At 35.5% G+C, this 27,725-nt stretch overlaps 1 protein-coding gene across 1 annotated transcript in view; it reads right to left on the bottom strand.

Moving 5' to 3' along the window:
- KPNA3 (karyopherin subunit alpha 3) overlaps nt 1-27,725 on the bottom strand; it is a 101,711-nt gene that overhangs the window by 19,165 nt on the left and 54,821 nt on the right. The window contains exons 3-10 of the mRNA XM_040448361.1: nt 15,136-15,225; nt 14,917-14,946; nt 14,778-14,830; nt 14,550-14,645; nt 11,552-11,637; nt 8,255-8,341; nt 7,722-7,891; nt 6,354-6,398 (exon numbers count right to left, since the gene is read on the bottom strand). Of these exons, the coding sequence (XP_040304295.1) occupies nt 6,354-6,398; nt 7,722-7,891; nt 8,255-8,341; nt 11,552-11,637; nt 14,550-14,645; nt 14,778-14,830; nt 14,917-14,946; nt 15,136-15,225 (657 nt within the window). The remainder of the gene's footprint in view (nt 1-6,353; nt 6,399-7,721; nt 7,892-8,254; nt 8,342-11,551; nt 11,638-14,549; nt 14,646-14,777; nt 14,831-14,916; nt 14,947-15,135; nt 15,226-27,725) is intronic.

Here is a 27,725-nt window from a genome sequence, read left to right as displayed (position 1 = left end):
GAATATTTACTGCTACGTTATTTATATTTGAAAATTCAGGAAACAGCCTAAATACCTATCCATAATAGTGTGTCTGAATAAACCATGTTCACAAAACAATACTAGTTGAGTTGGTCTGTGTTTTAGGAGGCTGCTAAATAAAATGTAACCTCCCCCCCCCCTCATGTGGCACCCACTACTAGCAGAAAACCACCTTTTTCTACTATACAGAGGTTTAGAAAAATGAAATATTTAAGGCTTCTAAACTGAGGTCAGTGAATAATTTTCAGTGGATCTCCATGACAGTATCTTAAAAACTGGTGGGTTCAGCTAAGTTTTAGGCCTCCTGAAACTGCAGTATCTACTCTCTTTAATTTTGTTTAGTAATATACTGGGTCTTCACTGAAAATTTCATTTGAAAAAAGCTCTAAAAACTTTTAAATTCATAGCACACAATTATCAGGCCATTCTAGCTTCTTCTGTTTTCATCAAAATTTGCTTTTCTCATCTCCATTATCAGGCTAACAGCTGCTCTATGTTTCTGATGTTTATAATTTTACCTTTTGTTAACTCTTCCCATTTGAACTGCTTCTGCTCTTTTATACCTTATCCTTCTGCTATTCTTTTATTCTTTTTTCTTGGGTTTCCCCTTTTCTTGATTTCTATGCCAGGCTACCTGGATCTTACAGCTATTAATAGTCAATGAGTGTACTCTTTTCCTTCTAGCTAATAATCTGATTAATGATGTTCCAACAAAGTCTTCAGCAACCCTGGTGTACTTTAATTATTTTCCACTATTCATTTCTGTTTTTCTCTGCTACAAAGCTTTAAAAGTTTTTTACTTCAGCCAATATTTCAGGTACTTAAAGACTTCCAGGAAGCTCATCTCTAGACACACAACAGAAAGCACAAATGCACCCATGCAAAAGACTGACAACTCTACATGGTTAATGTTCTGAAGAAACAATCTTCTTGAAAACTAGTATATGAGTCAAAGGGCAATCTCTTGCAACACAAAGTCTTCCAACAAGAATATGTTCAGCTCAAAGACCTTCAATGGTCTCCACTCCAATAAATGTGCTAACAAATCATGTCCTGCTAGGTACTGTTACTAAAAATGCTATTAACATATATAGCATTTCCTAGAAGATTAGACGTCTGTGGAATATCTATGAAATGTCAACTTGACACATGCTTCAGAGACAACTAGAGCTGAGTGGAGTTACAAGAGTATACTTACATTTAATCCCTATATGCAATAAAGGGTAACTTAGGAGGCCCGAGGTACTCACATTCTATACATTCCAAAGAAAGGACTGGCCCTTGATCAGCAACTTTGAGATAACCTCTGAGTTCTTGGATTATACTGCCTAATGATGTTGTGTACCTCAGATCTTGGGCAAATAAATAGCTATATAACAATGTGATTTTATGTGAGTACCTCTTTTAGTTTGCTTGAGGTTGTGGGACACACTTGTATCAGTTTGACCTCTGGAAGAGGGTGAAGCCTGAGGTAAGGGCCATTATGCGGGATGTCCATGCCTTTGGGACTGACTCCCAATAAATACCTGCAGACCAAAGTTCAGGAGGTTCCTGGTTAGCAGTATTTCATGTGTTCATATGTGTCACACATGACTGCTGGGAAAATAAAGCACTGTCCTTATAACTCTACTGGGAGAAATAACTGGAAGCTTGCATCTGGTTCCTCCTAAACTCTGCCCTCTGTGCCTTTTGCCTTTGTTGATTTTAATCTTGTGAAATAATAGGAAATATATATTTATATACACATATATATGTGTATATATATATACATATGCGCGCACACACACACACACACACACACACACACACACACACATATGATATGAGTAGTGTATTTATATATAGGTGTCTGTCTGATTCCTGGCACAGAAGTCCTAAAACCCGGTAGTTTTTAAAGTGATAAGAGTACTAGGAGCTTCTCTTGTTCTAGTATTTGCCTTTGACCCTGTCTCTAACACAGAGCTCCTAAACTCTTATAAGCTCCTAAGTGGTAAGAGCACTAGAAACATCTTTTGTTCTACTGAGGCGACTCTGAGTGGGTGCTGGTTGCCAGAAAGACCAAGCCCTAATCAGAAGTTTTGGAGTTTTCAACTCCATGCCTCATCCTCTGGAGAGGGGAGAAGGGCTGGAAATAGAGTTAATAATTGATCATGCCTACATGAGGAAACCTCCATAAAAATTCCAATAGGACAGAGTTCAGTGAGCTTCCAGGTAGGTAAACATGTCCCCACCAGAAGGGTGGTGGACCCTACCTCCACGAGGACAGAGCTCCTGCCCTCAGGGCCCTCCTAGACCTTGCCCTATGTATCTCTCTATCTGGCTGTTCATCTGTATTCTTTATCATCTCCTTTAATAAGCTGGCAATTAAAGTGTTACCCTGGCTTCTGTGAGCCACTCTGACAAATTTGTCTAATTGAACCCAAGGAAGGGGACTTGTCGGAACTTCCAATCTATAGCCAGCCATCATAAGCACAGGTGATAACCTGGGCTTGCAACTGGCATCTGAAGGGTGCGTGTGTTGGGGTAATCTGGAAGAACTGAGCACTTAACCTGTGGGACCTGACACTCTCTCCAGATAGACCATGTCACAATCAAATTAAATTGCAGGAAACCCATCTGGTGTCAGAGACTTGCCTGTTGTTGTGGGGAAAACTCCTACACATCTGGTGACCAGAAGTGTCAAGAAGTAAAGTGTTCTGTGTGAGTAATAAAGGAGACACACAGAGGATAAACACACAGCCAGGAAGAACTAGGTCGTTCCCTATGTAGGGAGGAAAAAACTGAGTTTTTCCTAAATGGATCTGTATCCTTTTGTGGTAATAAACTATAAGCAAAGCAGCTTTTCAGTGATTCTTTCCGTAAATTCACTGAGCCTGAGGGTGGTCTCCGGGATCCCTGACACACTTATCATCAAGTGTCACTAACAATCAAGTCTCTACACATAACCCATCTGCTACAACTGATTAATTTTATTTGTACTAGCAGTAAAAGAAGCTAGATTTATATCAAATGTTAGGGAACACTAAAAATTGTCTAGGCATGTCAAGCCATGAACAACTTCAAAAAGGGCAGGAAAACCAAATGCTACAGAATCGCTGCAACTGCAAATTAACTTTAAGAAGCATAATAGCCAGAAAGCAATAAACACAGACTAACCTGAATCAGTCCAGATTTCTTCTGTAGTCCTAAGGGTGAATATTTAGTTTTTCTTCTAATGTCCACACCCCAACCCAGTTTTTCCAGCATTCTCACTAATAAATTAAGTCATTCCGGCTGTTTCATTCCTCTGCCTGCTACTATTCTTGTTTTCTGTTGTGCCCTATACCCTAAAACCCAAATTAGAAAGCTGGATATTATCCCTGACTTCCTCTTTTCTTACCACCCACGTCAAACCCAGCAAGTTATCATCGAAAAAATTTTCAAGTCTTCTCTTGTCTTCCTAATGTCTGAGCTCTAACACAGGTGCTAATTTTCTCTCATCCATACTACAAAATCACCATTGATTTGTCTTTCCAACCTTACTTTCCCCTAAACTCTACACTCCACTTAATGGTATGAATCATCAATCCAGAACACAAATTAGACCATTATTCTATGGTCTGCCATCAGCTACATAAAAAGGATATATGGCTCTTAAGGTATACGAGATGCTGTGTGATCCAGAAACTGCTAGATTTCTGCCATATTTCCCCCCAACCTTTGCTTTATACTTATTCTTCGATCTCTCTAGTTTTAACAACTCCTTTCCTGGCTCTTTTTCTCTTGCTGCCATTGCTTAAGTGTAGAGAGTTTCTTAGAATTGAATTTTTAGCCCTTTTTCCATATTTTCATGAATCCCTTAAATACGGACAAGTCTCAAATCTGTATTGCGTTTTCCTATTTGGACTACTGCTATGGATGAACAACATGGTTCAAGTAAACCAGAATCAATGTGTCTGCCCTACGATAAACTCATTACCTTCCTCTACTAGTCTCATTCCTTTTGCTTTTTACTCCTTCTGATAGTTATGGCATTATTATCCATGAGGATTGCTAAATTAGAAAACAGTAATTTTTACTTTTCCTTCACTTTGATCCTTTCCTCTCGAAGTCCTACTTATTTTATCTCTTAACGCTCAAATTTTCCCTCTCTTAGCCATTACTGTCTCTAGCTCAGGCCTTCATCAACTTCTTTAGACTTACTATGATAGCAAAATAGGCCTACTTAACATTCATACTTTCCCCAGTCCAAACCTTGCATACCTTTTCTAAGTTATTTGACCATAACAGATATGAGCACATCATTTCTGTTTAAAAATCTTCAAGGACTCAAAAAAAAAAAAAAAAAAAAATTTAAGGCACGCCTGGGTGGCTCAGTCGGGTGGGCGTCCAACTTTGGCTCAGGTCATGTTCTCATGGTTTGTGGTTCGAGCCCCACATTGGGCTCTGTGCTGACAGCTCAGAGCCTGGAGCCTGCTTCTGATTCTGTGTCTCCCTCTCTCTGGCCCTCCCCTGCTCACGCTCTGTTTCACTCTCTCTCAAAAAAAACAAAACATTAAAAAAAAAAATCTTCAAGGACTCTGCACTGATTACAAGATAAAGCCAAACTCCTTAACACAGGATTCAAAACCCTGCAACTTAACTCCCCAGCAAATGTGCTGGGTTATTAATTACCTGTGTTCTCCAAACGTCCTAAGTATTCTCTTAAGTCTTTAATATTTTTCTCCTCATATACCGGAAATGACTTTTCAACTTGACAAAATACTACTCATTTTCCATCTGTATATCATTAGACAGATTAGTTACTTAGATATCTGCCTCTTACCACATTTGTAAGAGAGAGAAGTTTCACTTAATTTTTATGATATTTTGGACTATGTCACAAATGGACAGTTACTTTAGCTGCAAAAGTATTCCATCCTAAGAGCTTAAAGTTCTAAAATGAACTAGAGAAATGTGGTGCAACATTAGCATAGATGTATCTTCTTCACCCCAATGACAAATTACACACATAATTCTGGCATACACACATTCATATTATGTATGTATGTAAACAAACACAGAATTATAAAAACACAAACACGTAACAAATCAGAAAGAGATCTTAGCTGAAACAAGAGATGTCAAATCAACTAGATGAACACTAGAATCAATACCAGATTCACTGAAATTTATTCATTATATTACCCCATGGAAGAGTAACATTTTGCATTACTACATTAAGGAGAGTTTTCAGATTATCTAATAAAAAAATCTGCCAGAATATATATAGGAAATTCTTAAGTAAATCTCAGTAATGACCAAATCATCTAAAAATACCTTTGCATTTAAAATTATACTTGATATTCTTCAATACTATACCTCCAAAGGTTTGGGTCTTCAACACTGTACCTCCAACTGTCTCCTGGGAGACAGTGTGGTTTCAAAGAAACCACACAAGATCTGCCATCAGAAGATCTCAGTTGTGTATATCAACTTTGATCCTTATTAGCCCTGCAACTTTGGATAAGTCACTTAATCTTTCCCTGAGGCCCAGTTTTTTACTCAGTAAAATGGTGACAATATCTATTCTATCATAAGATTAAATGAAGGGCGCCTGGGTAGCTCAGTGGGTTAAAGGTCTGACTCTTGATTTCAGCTCAGGGCATGATCTCATGGTCTGTGGGATCGAGCCCCATGTCAAGCTCTGTGCTAACAGTGAGGAGCCTGCTTGGGATTCTCTCTCTTCCTCTCTCTGCCCCTCCCTGGCTCACGCTCTCTAAATAAATAAATAGACAGACAAACATTAACAAAAACAAAACAAAACAAAAAGAACCAAATGAGATTTAAAGAAATATAGAGGTGCTTTCTAAATTTTTTTAAATGTTTATTTATTTTTGAGAGAGAGCATAAGTGGGGGAGGGGCAGAGAGAGAGGGACACACAGAATTTGAAGCAGGCTCCAGGTTCTGAGCTGTCAGCACAGAGCCTGCTGCACGGTTCAAACTCACAAACTGCAAGACCATGCCCTGAGCCGAAGTCAGACGCTCAACCGACTAAGCCACCTAGGCACCCCATGAAGGTGCTTTCTAAAGATTTCACCTCTTTATAAATACTGACACTTTAAAATACACTAATAATACAGATACATTACACATGCAAATCTTCTCCAAAGTTAGCATTATTGCTGTCTGGATGATTTAAGATATAAATTTAATATAACCTTAACCCTGTTTCTGAAAAATAGTTATACATTGTGGAAGCTTCACAAGTTAATAAAATATATGCTGACACTTACAAAAGTCTAAAAAAATAAATAACCTTTCCAGTTCCATCAAGAACAAAATCCCAAATCTAAGCTTCTGCTTTACTTACATTTATATCCGTATGGTATATGAGGACACATAATGCTGGCAAAATCTGAGGAAAGAAGATAAACAATAAATAACACAGAGTTGATGAATATGTCTTTGTAAACATGAATAACTGTGATACAAAAAACAGTAAATACTATTTGCAGAGCAAGAAAAGACAACGTTAAATTTGCTTCAATCCCTATTAGGAAAATGAAAATCTGATAAATTCAATCTGAAAAACCTAAAACATACTTCAGATATCCGATTAAAACTTCCAAATAAATCTGGCAGAGATTAATGTACCTTAAAAGAAAAAACAGTTGTTTTCAGTAACTTTCTTTATGACATAAAATGTCAAGTGGAAAGAATGGAGATGAAACTATACAGTATAGCTCTCTAAAAAAAAAATCTATTTTTTAAGGATTTTATTTTTTAGTAATCTCTACACCCAATGTGGGGCTCAAACTTACAATCCCAAGATGAAGAGTTGCATGCTCCACCGACTCAGCCAGCCAGGCACGCCTAAAGAAAGCTATTCTGAAAACTGTCGTCTCACTTACCTGCCTATATTTAATAAGCTACTTGAGTCAAATTAAAGTTTCTGGCTCCAGATTTAGTCAAGAAAATAACAACCAGTACAAAGTATACAGTTTGTTGAATTCAGGCCTTACAGATCCTTTTTTTTTTTTTTAAATCTGGGAGGGAAGAGGTAGAATCACACTAAGTACCCTTTCCATAACAGCAAAACGCAGGAGAAGCTGGTGAAAGATATCAATTATAAAGATTCAGAGTTAACATTTTTTGACACAGTTAAGTGGTTAAAGGCTGCATAGAATTTTTAAAAACTTAAAATATTCAGATCCATTTACAGATTAAATGTAAATTAAAAATTTTCTACTTTGTTTTAATTAATAAATTTAATACAAAGCATGTCACACATTTAAGAACACTAATTTTATCAGAAATCTAGGGAAATTTCAATTGGATTTAATGTAAATTCATTCAAGAACATACGAATTTAAGTTCACCAGGTTTTATCTGCAGCGATCCTTTAATTTTTTTAGCAGTAAACCAACAATGCAATGTAGTAACAAAATTTCTGAGATTTGATTTTCTCCTTTTGTATTTTTCTTTTTGAAAGTTTGTTTCCTTTTCGTGAAAACAGTCATTAAAATATAAGAATTAGGGTGGACTAATATTCTTTCAGGTGCCATAAGATACTCAACTTCCATTTCACAGGAGTCAAAAATTAAATATGATATGTTACTTAAAAAATCTCATACCTGCAATGAAATCAGTATATGCATTATTTCATTCCCTGTGAATGAAACTCTAAAGCATAACATAGGGAAAATATACCATCTGGGCTTTGCAATTCTTCATTTACCTCCTGAACTGTCTCCATAGGCGGTGGGGGATCCTTATTCCTGCAGAGATTGACAATGACCCATGTGACGTTCCGAAGGAAGGTGATGGGAATGGAGGGATTGATGAAGGACAGAAGAGGTTTGACAACTCCCAGTGATATGACATAATCTCTACATTGAGGACCATCACCTACAGAAATGAAAATTGTATTTAAAAAAAAATTACATTCAGGATGAGAAAGTCTGAAATGTATGCAATGGCTCATGTTGGGACACTGATGTTCTATGTTTCCTCACCATTAGTCAAGGGCATCAAGCGTTGCTGTTTCTCCAGATTTTGATTTGGAGAACACAAATTTAACCTAAAAATCCTGACAGCAAATTGCATATCTGTTTCAAGAGGTACCATCTTAAGTTTGTACTTATAAGGCAAGAAGATAGTCAACCCACGTTAAAATTAGAGGAAACATAGGATGTAATGGCTATGCCAATGTAGGAAAAAAGTTAATTAAGATTCTTAATTGGTCTCTTTTTAAACCTAAATCCAACTTACCTATAATGTTTCCCAAAGCCCATACTGCTTGTTCACAAACATTCTGATGTGGTGAATGGAGAAGTCTCAAAAAAAGAGGTACGGCATCTATAATAAAGAAAAATACTGGTATTATAAAATGTCGAAGAGTTTATAGATTTCAGTCTAAATACATTGACAAAATATACAGAGCTTGGGGGTGCCTGTGTGACTCTGCTCATTAGGCAACCAACTCGATTTTGGCTCAGGTCATGATCTCATGGTTTGCGGAGTTCAATCTTCACATTGGGCTCTGCACTGGCACAGCAGAGCCTGCTTGGGATTCTCTCTGTCTCTATTTGCCTCTGTCCCGTGCTCTCTTTCTCTCTCTCAAAATAAATAAACATATATATATATATATATATATATATATATATATATATATATACACACACACACACACACACACACACATATATATGTGTATATATATACACATATATATGTGTGTGTGTATATATATATATATATAGAGAGAGAGAGAGAGAGAGAGGGAGGGAGAGAGAGAGAGAGAGAGAGAGACAGAGGGAGAGAGAGAGCCTGGCACACTATAGTTACCCAATTATAGTTCAATGAATGAATAAATGTGGCATATACCCTTACCCTAAAAAAATTTAGTATTTTCCCCTAATTATATTCAATAACACACCTATTGACAATATTTAAAAGTTGTTATATCATTAACTAAAAAAAAAAAAAAAAATGAAATTTTTCCTGTAATGCATTAAAAAAAAAAACCCTAAACATATAAACTTAGAATATAATACTTTAGTCAATATGATCCCAATCGCTGATATGGGATTAATTAAAGAACTGATTATTCCCATATCTGGCTTACCTTGAATAATAGAAGAGATTTATCATTATAATCCTTATGCTTACATAATTTACATGTTAGCTTAAGTTCTGAAACAATGGTATCATACCCATTCCAGCTGGGAAGCTAAAATAAGCTGAATCATTTTTTCTTAAATTTCAGACAACTATGTACTACTTACAGTATTTTTTGCTGTATCTCTCTGCACTACCAACACTTAAAACCAACTCACACTTTTAACAGCTTTATTAAGATATAATTTACCTGCTTAAGTACACAATTCAACGTTTTTTAGCATTTACACAGAGTTGTATAGTTACCATCACAATTTAATTTTAAATTTCCATTACCCCCTAAAGAATGCCACACCCACATAGCAGTCCTACTGCCCATTCAGCTTTAGGCAGCCATTTGCTTTCTATCTCTATAGATTTTCATACCCTGGATATTTCATACAAATGAAAGTATATAATAAGTCGATTTTTTTGTGTTTGGCTTTTTTCAATTAGCATAATGTTTTTGAGGTTCATCCTTATATAGCACATACCAGTAGTTCACCCTTTTTAAAAAAAATTATTTATTTAAATCCAAGTTAGTTAACACATAGTGTAATAATCTTTTCAAGAATAGAATTTAGTGATTCACCACTTACATATAACACTCAGCACTCATCCCAACAAGTGCCCTCCTTATTAATGTCCATCATTCATTTAGCCCATCCCCCTCACCCCCTCCTCTCTCCCCCAACCCTCAGTTTGTTCTCTGTATTTAAGAGTCTCTTATGGTTTGTCTCCCTCTCTGTTTTTATCTTACTTTTCCTTCCCTTCCCCTATGTTCACCTGTTGTGTTTCTTAAATTCCACATATGAGTGAAATCATATGGTATTTGTCTTTCTCTGACTTATTTAGCTTAGCAATTATGCTAGCTTCATTCTAGTTCCATCCACGTTGTTGCAAATGGTAAAATTTCATTCTTTTTCATCGATGAATAATCCATTACACACACACACACACACACACACACACACACACACACCACATCTTTATCCATTTGTCAGTCGATGGACATTTGGGCTCTTTCCATAATCTGGTGATTGTTGATAGTGAGTAGTTCATTCTTTTTTATTGCTGAATAGTATTCTATTATATAACACATTTTGTTTATCTACTTATATCAGTTAATGGATATTGAGATTATTTCCATGTTTGGGCCATTGTGAGTAAATGTACAACATCTGTGTACAAGTCTTTGTGTGGACATGTTTTCATATCTCTTGGTTCCACCTACTAGTAGAACTGCTAGGTCATATGATAACTCTATGATTAACCTTTTGATAAACTATTTTCCAAAGAGGCTACACCATTCTACATTCCCACCAGCAGTGTGTGAGGGTTTCAACTGACTCACATTTGTAATTTAACTGATTTTATTTATCACTTCTGCAAACAGAAGACCAGTATCACTTACCAGTATCACAAATAGAAAGTAACCAAAAGATTAAAAATGCAAACAAAATACTGTTACTAAATTGTAGGTACAATTAATAGGTAGATTGGTAACTAGTAGGTACCTACTAGTCTCTACTGAAAGCCCTAGTCTAAAATCTGCTACCTTTTTGGTACAACTAACATCTAACTGGGAACTTTCTCCTTTGGTATTACCAAAATACCTGAAAGAGAGTAGTATTCTCACTAATTGACACAATGTAACTTATTGCTATATCATATACTACCTAAAATCATTTTCAGTGCCACCTAAAGCCAGTTAAGTGTTACACGTATTAAGAGTACTTGGTGACATCTAGTTTTTTTCAAAGTGCTGTTTTGTCTGTTTGGGTCAACACACTAATAATAGCCCATCCTGAGGTGGGCAAAAATTTAAAAATATAGATGCTCCAAGCAATATAGATGCTCCAAGCTACTCAATACACTGGAGGTACTAGAAATAGAAATTTTAAAACCTGTCATTAGCAGATAGTCTCTGCCCAAAAAGATAAAACTATTCACTTTTTAGTAACCACAATTAAAATTATTTAATGATAGATTAATGATAGCTATGGGAAAGATACCAACCATCAAAATTAACTCCTAAAATTCACTAGTTTAAACATATTGGAAGGTAAAATTCAGTCTTTACAATAAACTCCACATCTTTGCCTTTAAAATTTTTTTTAAATGTTTATTTATTTTTGGAGAGAGAGAGAGAGAGAGAGAGAGAGAGAGAGAGAGAGAGAAATAGAGCGTGAGCAGGGGAGGGGCAGAGAGGGAGACACAGAATCCGAAGCAGGCTCCAGGCTCTGAGCTGTCATCACAGAGCCCAACATGGGGCTCGAACTCACGAACCGTTGAGATCATGACCTGAGTAGAAGTCTGACACTTAACCAACTGAGCCACCCAGGTGCCCCACCTTGCCTTTATTTTTTTTTAAAAAATCCCAGCAAGTAAGGATGTTAATTTACTTACTAGACTGTACAACAGCTTGAGTCTGTGCAGAAGTTCCTGATGCTATATTAGTTAATGCCCAAGCAGCTTCAAACTGTAATGAAGGACTGTAAAACACAATAAAAAAATCTTTAGACACAAAACTATCACTTAAATTTATGACCCGTAGATCTATACAGTTATCCTTTACCCTGTCCTTTAATTTCACCTTGTTATATCCACCTTGGATATCTCCACCTGTCTATCACTGGCTCCCAAAGTCAGTCAATACAAACCTACTTCTTTTTTTTTTTTTTTTCAATATATTAAGTTTATTGTCAAATTGTAAACCTACTTCTTTAAGTCCAGTGACTGATAGCTGCAACATTTGGCCAGTCATTATTGTCCTTGACTCCTTCCTCTCCCATAAACATCTAATATAAAAGTCATGTCAATTTTACCCTCTAAGTATTTCTTATATTTATAGTACCCCTCTTAAGACCACTGTACTAGTTGAGGCCTTCACCCACTTCACTTGAATCACTGCCACAGCCTCTGTCTTAAAGCTGGGTCCCCATCTGACTCTACTACATCATCTGCTTTACACACTGGAGATATTATTACAAGGCTGCATAATTTTACTGAAAAGATGAGATCATTACAATTTGGAATTGTGACAGAACACCTCACAAAGAAAGTAAAAACTAACCTAGCTTTCCAAAGACAGATAAAGAAAGAAAGGCACTGTCAGCTGGAAATACAAATAAAAGTATCACGGGTGGAATGACCACAATGTGTATGGAGGACAAGGAGCAGATCCAGAGAGTAGAAGCTAAGAAAATATGTAAAAACATGTAACAGGGGATGAAACTGGAAGGGTAGGTTATCCAAGTGTGTGTCAGTGGACAGAGAGGAGTAGAACTCAAATCCCAAGCTTCAACACTTGGAATTTATTCTATAGACATACTAAGTATAGAGGGCTCCTACAGAGTATAGAAAATAATGCAGTGCGTCCATGGTATGTAGAATTAGGATAAAAAAGTTAAAGGCTGGTGGACAGACCTGTTGAAAGTAAATTATGTACATCAAGTTAGGATAGATGGCTGTAAGAATATAAATTCCTTTAAATAGAATACCAAGGTGGGAGGAGGTGAGCAAAAACTGAGGAGTGCCAAAGGTTAGGGACTTAGAAGAAAGCTCTATGAATATCGAAGAAAGAAAGTAAGGTTGTAGTACCAAAGGTTAGAAAAATCCAAGAAGGAAAAAGGTTTTAAGGAGAATAAATGTCAGAGATAGAACAAGCAGTGAGGTCACAAAGACGGGCCAGATAAGAAAATGGAGGAGCAGATAAGAACTATGATGAATTTTGGCAAAAGGCAGGGGATAAAGAGTATATTGTAGGCAGAGAAGAAGCAAATGGACAATAAGATCAAAGATGATGAATTTATGTCATTCTAGGCCAGAAGAAGAAGGGGTTATTATATTAAGCCAGCCCTGGTAGCTTGGCAAAATACTAGAAATGCGGGCCTTAAATGAGAAAACAGTGAGATATAAAAAAATAAAATTACAAAGCAGGAAATGTTCTAAGATCTCATTTAAAAAAAAAGGAAGAGAAGACATAGAAAAAGAATGAGTGCAATAAGTAAACAATAAATGAGCATTTATTGTAAGTTTGATACTGTGTAGTGTTTTGTGTATATCATTTCCATTCCTCACAATCACCTGATTTTTGTAGATGAGGTATCTGAGGCTCAAAAGCCACTTGAGTTTGGGTCAGTAGTAAACCTGGATTTAAATCAATGCCTATTTGGCTCCAAGTCTATGGGCTTTTATATGATAACACTATTTCCTATGACCAATCCATAGAATCAGATCCAAACTACTGACAATTTTCTGCTTTTGCTTCAGGTAGTAGTTACAGAGGTCTGTATATATTTTAGCATAATTTTTTGTATATATGCTATTCACAAACACATCCACAAAACGAGGCTATGCCAAAGGCTGGAATATAAAGTTAAAAAAAAAAAAAAAAAGATGAAGAAAGAGAAGATCAAAGGGAAAAAGGGTGTCCCTAAAAGTAGAGGTAGAACAGATTGTTTTTTAAATAGCTGATATAAAACTTACTTTTACTTAAATAAATCTTGTTACAGAAAATATGTATGTATAAAGTGAGTGTTAAGCATTTTTGGAGGAACAGTTGCAGCATATAATGAAAGGAAAAAAGAAGTATTTTTAAATAAAAATCCTTAGTGGCTACATTTATCTAGTCAACTGAAAATTCCTTAAGACAACATTTAGCAAAATACACCAAATTTTAGTCTAAATACTCTCAAATGCAAAACTAGCATTTGTTTTAAAATACTTTGTGAAGTTAAAACTCACATTCTTCGCACTTAATTCAAGCTGATGAGGTGTAAGATACAACACACCAAGATATCTCTGAACACTAACAGAAATGGGGCTGTACCTTAAAAGGTACAAAGTAGTGTTTTTTCCTTTCTATTCTGGAAAAGTATAACCTGATTTTTAATCTACTGCAAATAAAAAGCATGACATTAGACAATTAATCATGGTTGGAGTTCTGTTAAAGACTTCACAGAAGATCAGTGGATTAGCTGGAATATTCCCAGGGTAAGAGCCACTCGGTTCTGGAAACCATTCATGTTGACTCAGTCATGAGGTTAATCTATATATAGACTCATAAGCAAAGAGTGACTCAAACACTATTTGGGTTGTTTTAAAATATTACTAAAAACAAAAACAAAATAAAGACTATAAATAAAATATTTGAGGTAAGTTAGAAGAGGCAATAAACAGAAGCTAATATTTTCCTAGAAAATATACACACACTTCAAATAGTAAAAAAAGAAGCACTCTAGGTCTAGTGAATATGATCACAGAATTAGAAAATTACATAAAAATATATAACAAATGAAAAACGTAATAAATGCAAAACCTAAATGAAGCCATTTGTTAAATAATAATCCTAAATTTTCTGGTAAGTGAAAAAAAGTGAACAGGGACTCAAATCCATACTTACTTATCATCCCTTTCTAGACATTTGACTAGAATTGGTAAAATCCCAGATTTTATTAGGTCATCAATTGGTGGGTTTCTGTCACTGGATAATAGCTTTCTAGAAAAAGAAATGTAAGAAATTAATTGCTATAATTTTCAAACTATGAACAGACACAGCAATGTATTACTTCTAGCAATGTATTACTAAGACACCTATAATAATACTTCCTCTAGACAAATTAGGATTTACCTTGCAGCCTGGACAGCACTTAACTGGACCACTGGGTTATCACTTGTGGCATTCTGTAACAACAAATGTAAATTTTAGAAATTTAAAAAATATCAATTTCCAAATACTTCAAAATGCAAATATTAAATTAATAACATACCTGCAATATAGCTTCTAGTGTTACATTTTGCTTAAAAGAAAAAAAAGACAGTTCAGGGAAGAGTTTATTAGCAAAATCACATTTATTAAATCATCTATTTACTAAAGTTATGAGTTAATATACATTAATTATCATCATAAAATTGATCTTAAATTCAAAATGAAGTTCTCTGATTATAAAATTATTGTAAAAACACTTTACAACACCAAAGTAACTTACTGCTTTAAAATCAGCATCAACATCTGAATCTTCTAAGCTTTCTTCTTGGGGAACATTTCTTTTTTTCAGTAAGTGTTCATCTCTTTTGTTCTGGATAAGGATAACATGAATTAAATGTGTATACTACAAACCATTGACGGGCCACATTCTGGACTTGGTAATGAAATTAACTGGTAACACTACAGCTTTCACACACACACACACACACACACACACACACACACACTTATTAAACATGATAGTTTTGACCAATATCATGCCTCCCCATCTTTAGTAAAGATTCACATTTGGGAATGCAGTATTACTGTAACAGTCTAGCAAATACATTTCAACTAGCATGCTAGCTTTCATCTACTTACTAAAGCAAGAAGTTGCCTAGATGGGAAAGAGTTTAATGCTCAAATGTTAAGGTCTGTATGCTTGTTGGGAATGTGGGGAAAGGGAATTCATTAGCATAAATGCCACCTACTTGCCAACATCTCATATTTAAATTCTTGCTATCTGGCTTTTACAAACAAAAATTCTCTTCTAGCAAATATATTTCTACATTTTATGGGATTTCAATTGTTTGTAATGGCAGCAACATACACCATTTCACATATCACTCTGGATAAATCAATCTTCTTTTAAGTTTTTAGTTTGTTTATATAATTAAGTCTAAATAAATTAAAGTCTGAATGACTTCTAAAATCCTTTTCAATTTATAATTTCAAAGGCTGTACCACCTAGTCTTCAATACAATATTTACAGAAGTGTTTGATTATAACAGAAAGTTACTGAAGAGGTATTAATATTGATGTTAAAATTCAGATCAAATAGAAAGGTAAAACTGGAAATATATGTATATCTGAAGTTTTCTGGATTATCTGTACATCTACTTTTGTCCAATGTAAAAGCAAGCATCTTAAACAAACTGAGGCTTATACATATGCTAATATTAGATTACCTACCAACTTCTATTTATATCACAGCAGCATACTTCTTTAGCAACTACTCAATCAATTCTACATCATTTTTAAATTAATGCATTTCACAAATATTAAAATCCATGCACTGATATTTTATAGTCTCAAGTGGCTCTCCACAAAATACTTATTAATTTATAGTGGAAAAACTTGGCAGACAGCATCTTAACCAAGTGGCAAGGGTTAGCATGAGTAAAGAACAAATCCACATTGTGTGCCTTCTGGTCTGATGCACTGAGAAAACACCACTTGTATGGTATTCCTGACCAAAATCCCCACCACAACCACCACCACCACTGGAGGAAAATGAGACAAACCTAAACCTGCCATTCTACAAAAACTAGTCTGTACTCTTAAAAAACGTGTCATGAAAGATAAAAACTGAAGAACTGCCGGATTGGATGAGATTGAGGAAAAGTGACAAGTGCAACGTCTAATCCTGGACTGGATCTTAGATTCATAAGGACATTATTAGGAATTAGCAAAATATGAATTAGATCTATGAATCAGTAAATATTTATCTGTGTTAATTTGACAAATGCAATGTGGTTCCATAGGAAAGTGTATGTTTTTATGAAATATGAACTGACATATTAAGGGTAATGGGGCATTATGCCTGCAACTTAACTGGTTTAAGAAAAAGTGTGTGTATGTGTGTGTAAATCAGAGAGAGAGAGCGAGAGAATAAGGCAAATATAGAAAAAAGCTAACAAACAAGGAAGCTGGGTGTTGAGTGAAGAGTGCACAGTGTTTTTTGTACTACTGAAAATTTGAATTTCACAATTTAAGTTTGACATTGTTTCAAAACTTAAAAGCATCCATGCATTGTACTTCGTGATTTGTAACATGGTTAATTTTAAAATCTTTTATATGGCAATTTTAACATCTCTTGGAATTTATTTAAAAGTTTCCCTAAGTTCATCCCATTCTATTTTTATTGTTTTCTTCTAATTATTTTCCAGTCTGAATAATGAAGCCTCCAAAGGCCTTTCAGGAATCGTACTCTCTCCATTTCTCCAACTCACAACAGGTATTTCAGGCATAAAAGCAATACAAAGCATAAATATAGCTAAAGCCTCTTATAAACAACAATGCCTAAAGCAGGGATAGCATTTTATCATGACATATGTTTGCAGTCTTTTTTGGGGGGAGAGGGGGGTAAGGAAGCTCATGTCTATACCTAATTTGCTAAGATTTTTTTCTTTTACCTTTTCAGCCACAAATAGGTGCTTCATTTTATTAAACTGTGCTTCTTTTGCATCTATTGATATTGACATACAATTTTCCCCTTTCATCTGTAATGGGGTAAATTAATTGACTTTCTAATGTTAAACTTAGAACCTTGCAATGTAAAATTTATAAGTTTGCAAGACCTGGGATAAGCTGTTCTTGAAATTTTTTTAAATTAAAAAAATGTTTTTAATGTTTATTTTTGAGAGAGGAGAGACAGAGTGCAGGCAGAGGAGGGGCAGAGAGAGACACACACACAGAATCTGAAGCAGGTTCCAGGTTCTGAACTGTCAGCACAGAGCTAGACGTGGGGCTCGAACTCATGGATGGTGAGATCAAGACCTGAGCTGAAGTCAGATACTTAGCAACTGAGCCACTCAGGAGCCCCTCCTGAAAGTTTAAAGAGTTATTCTTTACTGGATTTAATTTACTTTAATTTAAAAAATATTTTATTTCGCATTTTTAAACCTATGTTCATAGGTGAAACTGGCTTATAAGCACCTTTTCTTATGCTGTCTTGGTCACATTCTCAATGTCATGGGTTTGCTAGCTTCACAGAACAAGTTGGGCAGTGTTCCCTCCTTACCTTCTCTAAAATCATTTAATAAGAAATTACCTGTTCTTTGAATGTTTGCTGGAGTTCTGTCTGCAAGATTACCTTTTCTTTTTCAGGAGGTTAGAAGAGGTTAAATATTTTTAGCTACTGAAATAATTTCTTTATTTTTAGAACTATTCAGGTTTTCATTTCTTCTTGAGTTAGCTGGGTATTTTTTTTTTCCAGTAGGAAGTTGGTCATTTCAGCTAAGTTTTCAAATCTATTGGCAAAAAATTACTCGTCATCAAATTGTGGCACATTGTTGGCAAAATGGCTGAAATTCCCCCTTCCAACGCCTCTGGATAGTCTGATCCTGCCCCCGCACTGATTCCAGGTATGGCTGTGTGACTTGCTTTGGCAATGAGACATTACTCAAACGTACTTGAAAACTGCTTACACATCTGAGGATGTCCTCTCTTGCTGCTCTTACAATTCTAAAACCACCATGTGAACACTGTGCTAGCCTGCTACAGGATGAGGCTATGTAGAAGGCAACCAAGGTCTCAGCCAATAACCAGAAAGTTGTGTGAGACCATCTTCAGATCATCTAATCACCAGCTAACCCATCATCAGTGAATGAGGGAACCCGGCAAATATCAGCTGAACTGGCCCAGACTAGAAGAACCACTCTGCCAACCCACAAAATTATTAGTTGAATAAAATGGCTATTGTTTGAAGCTACTTGGTTTTGGATTGGTTTATTACACAGCAAAAACTAAGTGATGTACTAATATTTTAAAACCTATGCCACATATACATTAATATGCCTTTTAAATTCCTATTATTATTTGTTCTATATCTCCACTTACTATAAATTTCTCTTGAGAAGTATTTTTTTAACTGTATTCAACAGGCTCTGACGTAATTATTTTTCCTATCGCTCATTTCTAGGTAATCATAATAGCCACTAGGATTTCTGTGATGGTCAAGGTTAGAAGTCCTTCCTTCCTTCCTTTCCTCCTTCCTCCCTCCCTCCCTCCCTTCCTTCATTTCTTTCTTTTCACACTATGAGGTTTTTGTAATTATCTTATTCCCAGATTTCTAATTTAACTGTATGGTGATCAGAGAATATAGTCTGCACAACACTCTGAAATTAACTGATATTTGCCTTATACCAGATTTTCTTGAAGTTTCTCAGTCCACAGGGTAGGCCAAAGGAAATACCTAAATTTTTTTTTAATGTTTATTTATTATTTTTGAGATAGAGAGACAGCAGGGGAGGGGATGAGAGAAAGGGAGACCGAGAATCCCAAGCAGGCTCTGTAGCTGTCTGTGCAGAGCCCAACATAGGGCTTAAACTCACAAACCCTGAGATCATGACCTGAGCTGAAACTAAGAGTTCAGCATGTAACACATAACGGACTGAGCCACCCAGGTGCACCTAAATATCCTTTCCAAATAGTTAGGTGCAAACAACTTAATAGTCATTGGCAGGGGATGGAGGGGTTGTGGGGTTGGAGATTGTGTGGGGGGGGTAGGGAGGCATATAAATTGAAAGGAAAAAAATTTATTTCACTCTTAAACAAAATATGTGATTAAACAAATGCAGTGAGATCTAATGTCTAAATCATAAACTACCTCAATCAATCCCTAATAGTTCTGTGATATCTAAAAGATGTTAAATGTTGTGATGTTTCCCTTAAAATCTCACAATTTCCCAAATGTCCCTCTGGAGCCCCATGTTGCCTCAGTGCACTTTGGAAATTATAGCTTTATACTATCACAGAGCCATTTTTCAAGGGGTTTTATACATGTTTTTTTTAGAAAACACTTGCAAATTAAGTTATTTAACTTTTCTTTCCCCTATTAATTGGTGTGTTTATTACTGACAAGAAAATCTACCACAATGATTATGTCTTTAAGAAATTCTGCCTTGTAATTTTGTCAATTTTTGCTTTATATGTATTTGGACATACAGCACAACATTGAGTTGTGACTAACTTGTTCTGCGAGTGTTCCACAAGATAAGCAAACATTTCTAATACATTTTAATTTGGTAAATGAGTAGGGTGTGATGCCAAATGTCATGTGGTCACAACTGAGCTAATGGCTCTTCTCACTCTCTCAGTGTGGGATTGTGGGGAGATCATCTCCCATGCTCGGATGCTTGGTCTCAGGCCACGCTGCTTGGCAGAAATCAGTGATTTTTCAGAACGTTGCAAGGTGTCCACAACTGGCACCAGTATATTTTTTGTCACTTCAAAGTACCAATGGACAGTCCTTTGCTTTTCCACCCAAGAGTAAGCTTAGGAATTCTTTGCTTCATTGTAGGTCAGATTGCCTGCAGATATAGGCCCTTCTCTCTGCTGCTTATTGCCAGTTACATTAAGTACAATATATGTATGACAAGAGTTTATTAATACTGTAGTCAACATCCATGAGAACATATATAATAGCCCCCATGCATAAAAGGGTTGAAAAGAAAGGCAGTAAGAAGGAGATGATTACAGTGGAAGTTAAGAATGAAATCATTGAGAAGTACGAAGTATGCGAATGGCCGAAACTGCAAGATTTTATAAGAAGTCTGCATCTGCACCTTGTCTGAAGGGGAGGAGGAGAAAAAGGCGGAGGAAACTCTCACTTCAAATGAGATTAGAGACGTGTAAAATGTGGGAAACAGTGCAAAATTTTGTAGAAAACCACCACCTGAATAAGGCTATATAAAGCGGTGTGAGCAAAGAACCTGTCTAATAACCATGCGATGTCACATTTCTACAAAATCCTGAAAAGGAAGCAAAAGCAAGTGTCATTGGATAGGCTTCTTGTTATAGTTGCATGAAAAGAAAAATATTCCATTGAGCCAATAGATAGTAGTGATTCTGTTACTTGATAGTGAAAGTCATCTACACAAACCCTCCTGTCTCCCTCACACCAGCCACGAAGGTTTTCAAAGGCAAGTGCAAGTTAATTTGTTTTTAAAGTTATTGTAGTTACTTAGTAAATTGTTTCTTTTATCAAAAATAAAGTAATGAATCCCACATTTGAACTGAAAGCATCCTAAGTAAGCCAAAATATCCTAGGGCATGAAAATCATACATTACTCTTAATAAAAACTATGTATAAGCCAAGAAAACATAATCCCTGGGCAGGTTTCTGGTGATTTAATTAAGCATTAAAGGGAGCTTCATCAAACCAGTAACTTAAACTGTCCCTTTACTTGACAATCTAGAGATTTTTACCCTCTAAGACATTGTACTACAATAAATTCAGCATCCATAAAAGGCATCTCTTTCATCAAGTGGGAGAGGAGCTCAAAAGATATGGGAACGACCCTAGTTTCAACACCTACTTTAAGTTCAATCTCTCTCTCTCTCTCACACACACAAACACATGATCCATTTTTAAAGTTCCTTTAAAAACCTATTATTAATCTATTACCCAACTATATATTTAACCTATTTAGACTTTCTGTTTTCTGACTATTAGGGTTGAACTACAGGGAATGGCCACTTTGTATGTTAAAAAGGTTACTTATGGGCAATTTCTTAAGACTTACCTAGTATTTTCTGAGTTAACAAATTGTATACATTGATGTCTATATAAAGTTCTTTTTCACTCCCAAATTTCTCTCTTCATCTTGAAAAAGTACATTCTATATCTAAATTCTATATCTAAATCTGTGGAATAAGCAATCACTTTTTTTTTAAAGTTTATTTTCAGAGAGAGAGAGAGAGAGAGAGAGAGAGAGAGAGAGAGAGAGAATCCCAAGCAAGCTCCACACTGTCAGTACAGAGCCCAATGCATGATTCAAACTCAAACTGCTGGATCATGACCTGAAGCGAAGTCAGACACTTAACTGACTGAGACATCCCCAGCAATCACTTCTTAAACACGTTATGAAAAAAATATCTATCAGCCCCACTTTGAATGCAACAGAATTAAATTTGTTTTTATCCAGCAATACATTCATTGTGTTAAATTCTTATCTAGCTTTAGTTCCTGTAAAATTAAAAATAAAATTACTTTTATTTCACAGAGCAGTAAATGAAGATACAGAGAACCTGGATAAATTAAATTATATACCTAGGAAATATCAGATAAGATTTGAACCCAGGTTGTGGCTGGTTACAGAGCTGTTTCTTAGATATATTTTACTACTTGCTTTATTTATTTATTTATTTATTTATTTTTTATCTAAAGGGTTCTAAAGAAGTAGGAAAAAATGCTCACAAGATAAGGCCTTCTCTTCAATATTAACATTTATGAAATGATACTACTGCTGTGCAGACATAAGGATAGTCACCCACAAGTTTTATATGTTATATTTACATTTTGGCCACTCTGCTCAGTGTATTATACTCTGATTAATTTCTTTTAAACCAAAACACTACTGGTTCATCAATCAGGTAAAAATCTGACAACATAACAAATTATTTTTCCTGAAGGATCACTTAGCTAATCTTATCAAACAACTGCTGCTTTCTTTTGGATTCTCATTTATTAATTCAAAGTTTTACATATATGATCATTTCAACAGACATTGGAAAAGCATTTGACGAAAGTACAACATCCACTCATGACAAAAAAACCTCAACAAAGTAGGTTTAGAGGGAACATAATAAAGTCCATTTATGAAAAACCTACAACTAACATTATCCTTAATAGGAAAAAACTGAGAGCTTTTCCTCTAAGGTCAGGAACAAGACAGGGATGTGTCCACTCTACCCACTTTCATTCAACATAGTGCTGCAAGTCCTAGGCACAGCAATCAGACAACAAAAAGAAATACAAGGCATCCAAACTGGTGAGGAAGAAGTAAAACTCTCACTCTTTGCAGATGAATGATACTCTGTATGGAAAATCTGAAAGATTCTACCAAAAAACTGTGAAAACTGGCAAATGACTCAGTAAAGTGGCAGGATACATAATCAACATACAGAAATCTGTTGCATTTCTATATACGAACAATGAAGCAGCAGAAAGAGAAATTAAGAAAAAACTCTCAGTTATAGCTGCACCCAAAATAACAAGATACCGAGGAACACACCTAACGAAAGAAATGAAACACTGGTACTCTGAAAACTGTAAAAACACTGAAGAAAGAAACTGAAGGCGGGGCACCTGGGTGGCTCAGTCGGTTGAGTGTCCGACTTCAGCTCAGGTCACGATCTCAGAGTTTGTGAGTTTGAGCCCCGCGTCAGGCTCCGTGCTGACAGTTCAGAGCCTGGAGCCTGCTTCGGATTCTTTTTCTTTTTCTCTCTCTCCCTCTCTCTCTCTCTCCCCCCTCACCTGCCAGTGCTCTGTTTCTCTCAAAAATAAATAAACATAAAAAAAAACCAACAAAATACCAATAGCATTTTTCACACAACTAGAACAAACAATTCTAAAATTTGTATGGAACCACAAAAGACCCCAAATAGTCAAAGTAATCTTGAAAAAGAAAAGCAAAGCTGGAGGCATCACAATTCCAGACTTCAAGTTGTATTACAATGCTGTAGTCATCAAGACATTATGGTACTGGCACAAAAATAGACATATAGGTCAACAGAAGAGAATAGAAAACCCAGTAATAAACCCACAACTATATGGTCAATTAATCTTTGACAAGGCAGGAAAGAATATCCAATGGGAAAAGGACAGTCTCTTCAACAAATGGTGCTGGGAAACTTGGACAGTAACATGCAAAAGAAACTGGATCACTTTCTTCACCAAACACAAAAATAATTCAAAATGGGTTAAAGACCTAAATATGAGAACTGAAACCATAAGAATCCTAGAAGAGAACACAGGCAATAACCTCTTTGACATCAGCTATAAAAGCTTTTTTCTAGATATGTCTCCTGAGGCAAGGGAAACAAAAGCAAAAATAAACCTATTGGGCCTACATCAAAATAAAAGCTTCTACATAGTGAAGAAAACAATCAAGACTAAAAGGCAACCTACATACAGAATGGGAGAAGATATTTGTAAATGACATATTCAAAATATACAAAGAATTTACAAAACTCAATACCCCCAAGATAAATAATCCAATTAAAAAATGGGCAGGGGTGCCTGGGTGGCTCAGTAGGTTGAGCGTCCAACTTCGGCTCAGGTCATGATCTCGCACTCTGTGAGTTCAGGCCCCGTGTCGGGCTCTGTGCTGACAGCTCAGGGCCTGGAGCCTACTTCGAATTCTGGGTCTCTTTCTCTCTGCCCCTCCCCCCACTCATGCTCTGTCTCTCTCTCTCTCTCTCCTCTCTGTCAAAAATAAATAAACATTAAGAAAAAAAAATTTTTTTAAATGGGCAGAAGACATAAACAGACATTTCTCCAAAGACATAACTATGGTCAACAGACACACAAAAAGGTGCTTGTCATCATTTATCATCAGGGAAATACAAATCAAAACTTCAATGACATATCACCTCACCCTGTTGGAATGGCTAAAATCAAAAACGCAAAAAGAACAAGTGTTAGTAAGGAGGTGGAGAAAAAGGAACCCTTGTGCACTGTCAATGGGAATGAGAACTGGTATAGCCACTCTGGAAAACAGTATGGAGTTTCCTCAAGAAACTAAAAATAGATCTACCCTATAATCCAGCAATCACGCTAGTGGGTATTTACCTAAAGAATACAAAAACACTAATTCAAAGGGATATGTGGAACTCAATGTTTATCACAGCGTTCTTTACAATAGCCAAGATATGGAAACAGCCCAAATGTCCATTGATTGATGAATGGATAAAGAAGATACAGTATATGTATATATTATTCAGGCCTAAAAAGAATGAAGTCTTCCCATTTACAATGACATGGATGGAGCCAGAGAGTATTATGCTAAGCGAAATAATTCAGAGAAAGACAAATACCATATGATTTCCCTCATATGGTTTCATTTATAAAACAAATGAGCAAGAAGAAAAAAAGGAGACAGAGAGACAAACCAAGAAACAGACTCTTAATTATAGAGAACAAACTGATGGGTGCCAGAGGGGAGGTGGAGAGGTGGAGGGGTTAAATAGGTGATGGGGATTAAGGACTGCGCTTGTGATGAGCATTCAGTTGTATGGAAGTGTTGAACCACTATATTGTACACCTGAAAGTTGTACAGTTTTACAACAGAAAGGTGTACATACACCTGAAAGTTCACTATATGTTAACTGGAATTAAAAGAAAAAAGAAAAAAACTAATTCAGCATTAAAACCAATAACAGCATTTCATTAAGTTTTGATTGAGATAATTGTAAATTTGAATGCAGTTATACAAAACAATGCAGAAATCTCTAGCTCAGGTTCTCTTAATTAACATTTTGCAGAACTATAGTATAATATCACAACCAAGACATTGACACTGATATAATCTCTTGATCTTATTCAGATTTCCTGTCTTACTTGTATTCACTGTATGAACGTTTTAAGTGTATTAAATCTATACAGTTTTATCACCTACACAGGTTCATATATCCATGATTTTAGTCAAAATACTGAACAGTTCCAAAAACAGAAGATGCCTTCCTGTTGCCTTTTTATAAGCAAACAACCTCCCTCTCCCTGTATCTAACCCTTGGCAACCACTAATCTGCCCTTCATTCCTAAAATTTTGTCACTTCAAAAATGTTATATAAACGGAATCACACAGTATATAACCTTTTTGTGATGGGCTTTCTTTTGTCCAGCATAATTCCCTAAATATTTGTATAAGTTGTTGCATCTATTAACAGCTTGTTCCTTTTAATTGCGGAATGGCATTTCATGGCAAAGACATGCTAAAGTTTAACCAATTACCCTTTAAAGACATCTGGGTTGGTACCAGGTTATGGCTATTCCAAAATAAAGCTGTTACAAACATTCATGTATAGGTTTTGTATGAATACCAGTTTTCATATCTGTGGAATAAATGAGTAGGAGTATAACTGGTGGTTATATAGCAGCTACATGTTTTCCAGAGTGATTATACCATTCCACATTCTCATCAGCAACATATGATTTAACCAATTTATCTGCATCTTCACTAGCTTTTCATGTTGTCATTATTGTTTATTTTAGCCATTCTGATAGATGCTTGCTTAGTTGGTTTTAATCCATAGTTCTCTGATGGCTAATCATGTATTAATAATCATCATCATCATAAGTACCATCTGTATATATCCTTCACTGAAATATCTCTTCCATCTTTGCCCATTTTCTAATTAGACTCTTTTTTGTTTTTTGATTTTTTTAATATTAACATTTAAGAGTTCATTATATATGCTAGATACTAGTCCTGTATTGGATGTGTGGTTTTCTTCTTGCCTCTAGTTTTTATTTTCATCTCATCTCCTTCACATGGGTTTTCACAGAATAAAATTTTTTAATTTGCTAAGCTCCAACTTTCTTTTTATGGATTATGCTTTTGTGGTCAACTATAAAAACTCTTCGCCTGGCTCTGGATCCTGAAAATTTCCCTCCATTTATAGTTTTATGTTTTACAGTTAAATCTAGGATCATTTTGTGTTTTTGTATAGGTGTGACAATTAGGTTGAGGTTATTTATTTATTTATTTATTTATTTTTGCTCATGAATTTCCAACTGTTCTAGTACCATTTGCTAAAAACGATATTCTTCCTCCATTGAATTGGTTTCGCACCTGCTAAAAGTAACTTGAGTGTATTTGTGTGGATTTGTTTCTGGGTTTTATCTTCTGTTCCATTGATAAATGTGTCCAAGAGCCTTAATATTGGGTAGAGCAATTGCTTCTATGTTATTCTTTGTCAGGATTGTTTTAGGTTTGTAGAGTCTGTGCCTTTCCATATACATTTCCGAATAAGCTGGTCTAGTCTACAAAAAGACTTTGGTGGGATTTTGATAAAAACTCCATTAAACCAATAGATCAGAGAATAGGCATCTTTACTATGATGAATTTTCCAGTTCATGACCACAGTATACATCTCTCCATTTACTTAAGTCTTACTTGATTTCTTCCATCAGCATTTTATAATATTCACCATACATATCCTATACATGTTTTGTTAATGTATAACAAAGTATTTTATTTTCTTCAGAGTGGCTATAAATGGTATTGTGCTTTTAATTTTGGTTTCTGCATGTTCATTGTTAGCATATATAAGTGATAGACTTTTACATGTTAATCTTGTTTCTGTGACTTTGCTGAACTCAATTATTAATTCTAGGAGCTTTTTTGCAGATTCTATATTAAATAAGAGCAGTAAGAATAGGCATCCTGCCTTGTTCTCAGATCTTAGGGGGAAACCATTCAGTCTTTTCACCATTAAGTATGATGTTAGCTGTAGGTTTTTTTGCAGATGTTCTTTATCAAGTTGATCAAGTTCTAGGGGCACCTGGGTGGCTCAGTCGGTTAAGCATCCAACTTTGGCTCAGGTCATGATCTCATGGTTCATGAGTTTGAACTCCGAGTTGGGCTCTTTGCAGACAGCCTGAAGCCTGGAGCCTGCTTCAGATTCTGTGTCTCCCTCTCTCTCTGCCCTTCCCCAGCTTGTGCTCTCTTTTAAAAATAAAAAATAAAATTGAAAAAAAGCTGAGCAAGTTCTATCTGCAATGTATCAAGAGTTTTATCAAGAATGAGTGTTGGATTTTGTCAAATGCTTTTTCTGTATCAACTGATATGATAATATAAATTTTCTTTATTATCTTGTTAATATAGGGGAATTAGGGTTTTTTTAAAAAAGATATTTTACTAAAAGGTCAAACAAAACAATTATACTGTATCTGATTAGTGAAAGTATGGCATTTTGGTGGTGGTTTTCATTATGTTAAGAACTTAATGTGCCCCACCCCCAGATCTAATGACAATAAAATCCTATGGGATATCTAACTGATAAGTCACCAAGAGAAGATTATATAAAGTTTAATATACTTTG

Source organism: Herpailurus yagouaroundi, unplaced genomic scaffold (assembly GCF_014898765.1).
Source record: "Herpailurus yagouaroundi ecotype Mexico unplaced genomic scaffold, PumYag 197, whole genome shotgun sequence".
NCBI classification, from domain to species: domain Eukaryota; kingdom Metazoa; phylum Chordata; class Mammalia; order Carnivora; family Felidae; genus Herpailurus; species Herpailurus yagouaroundi.
Note: the sequence above shows the minus strand (reverse complement) of the source record. Positions and strands in the feature narration are given on the sequence as shown.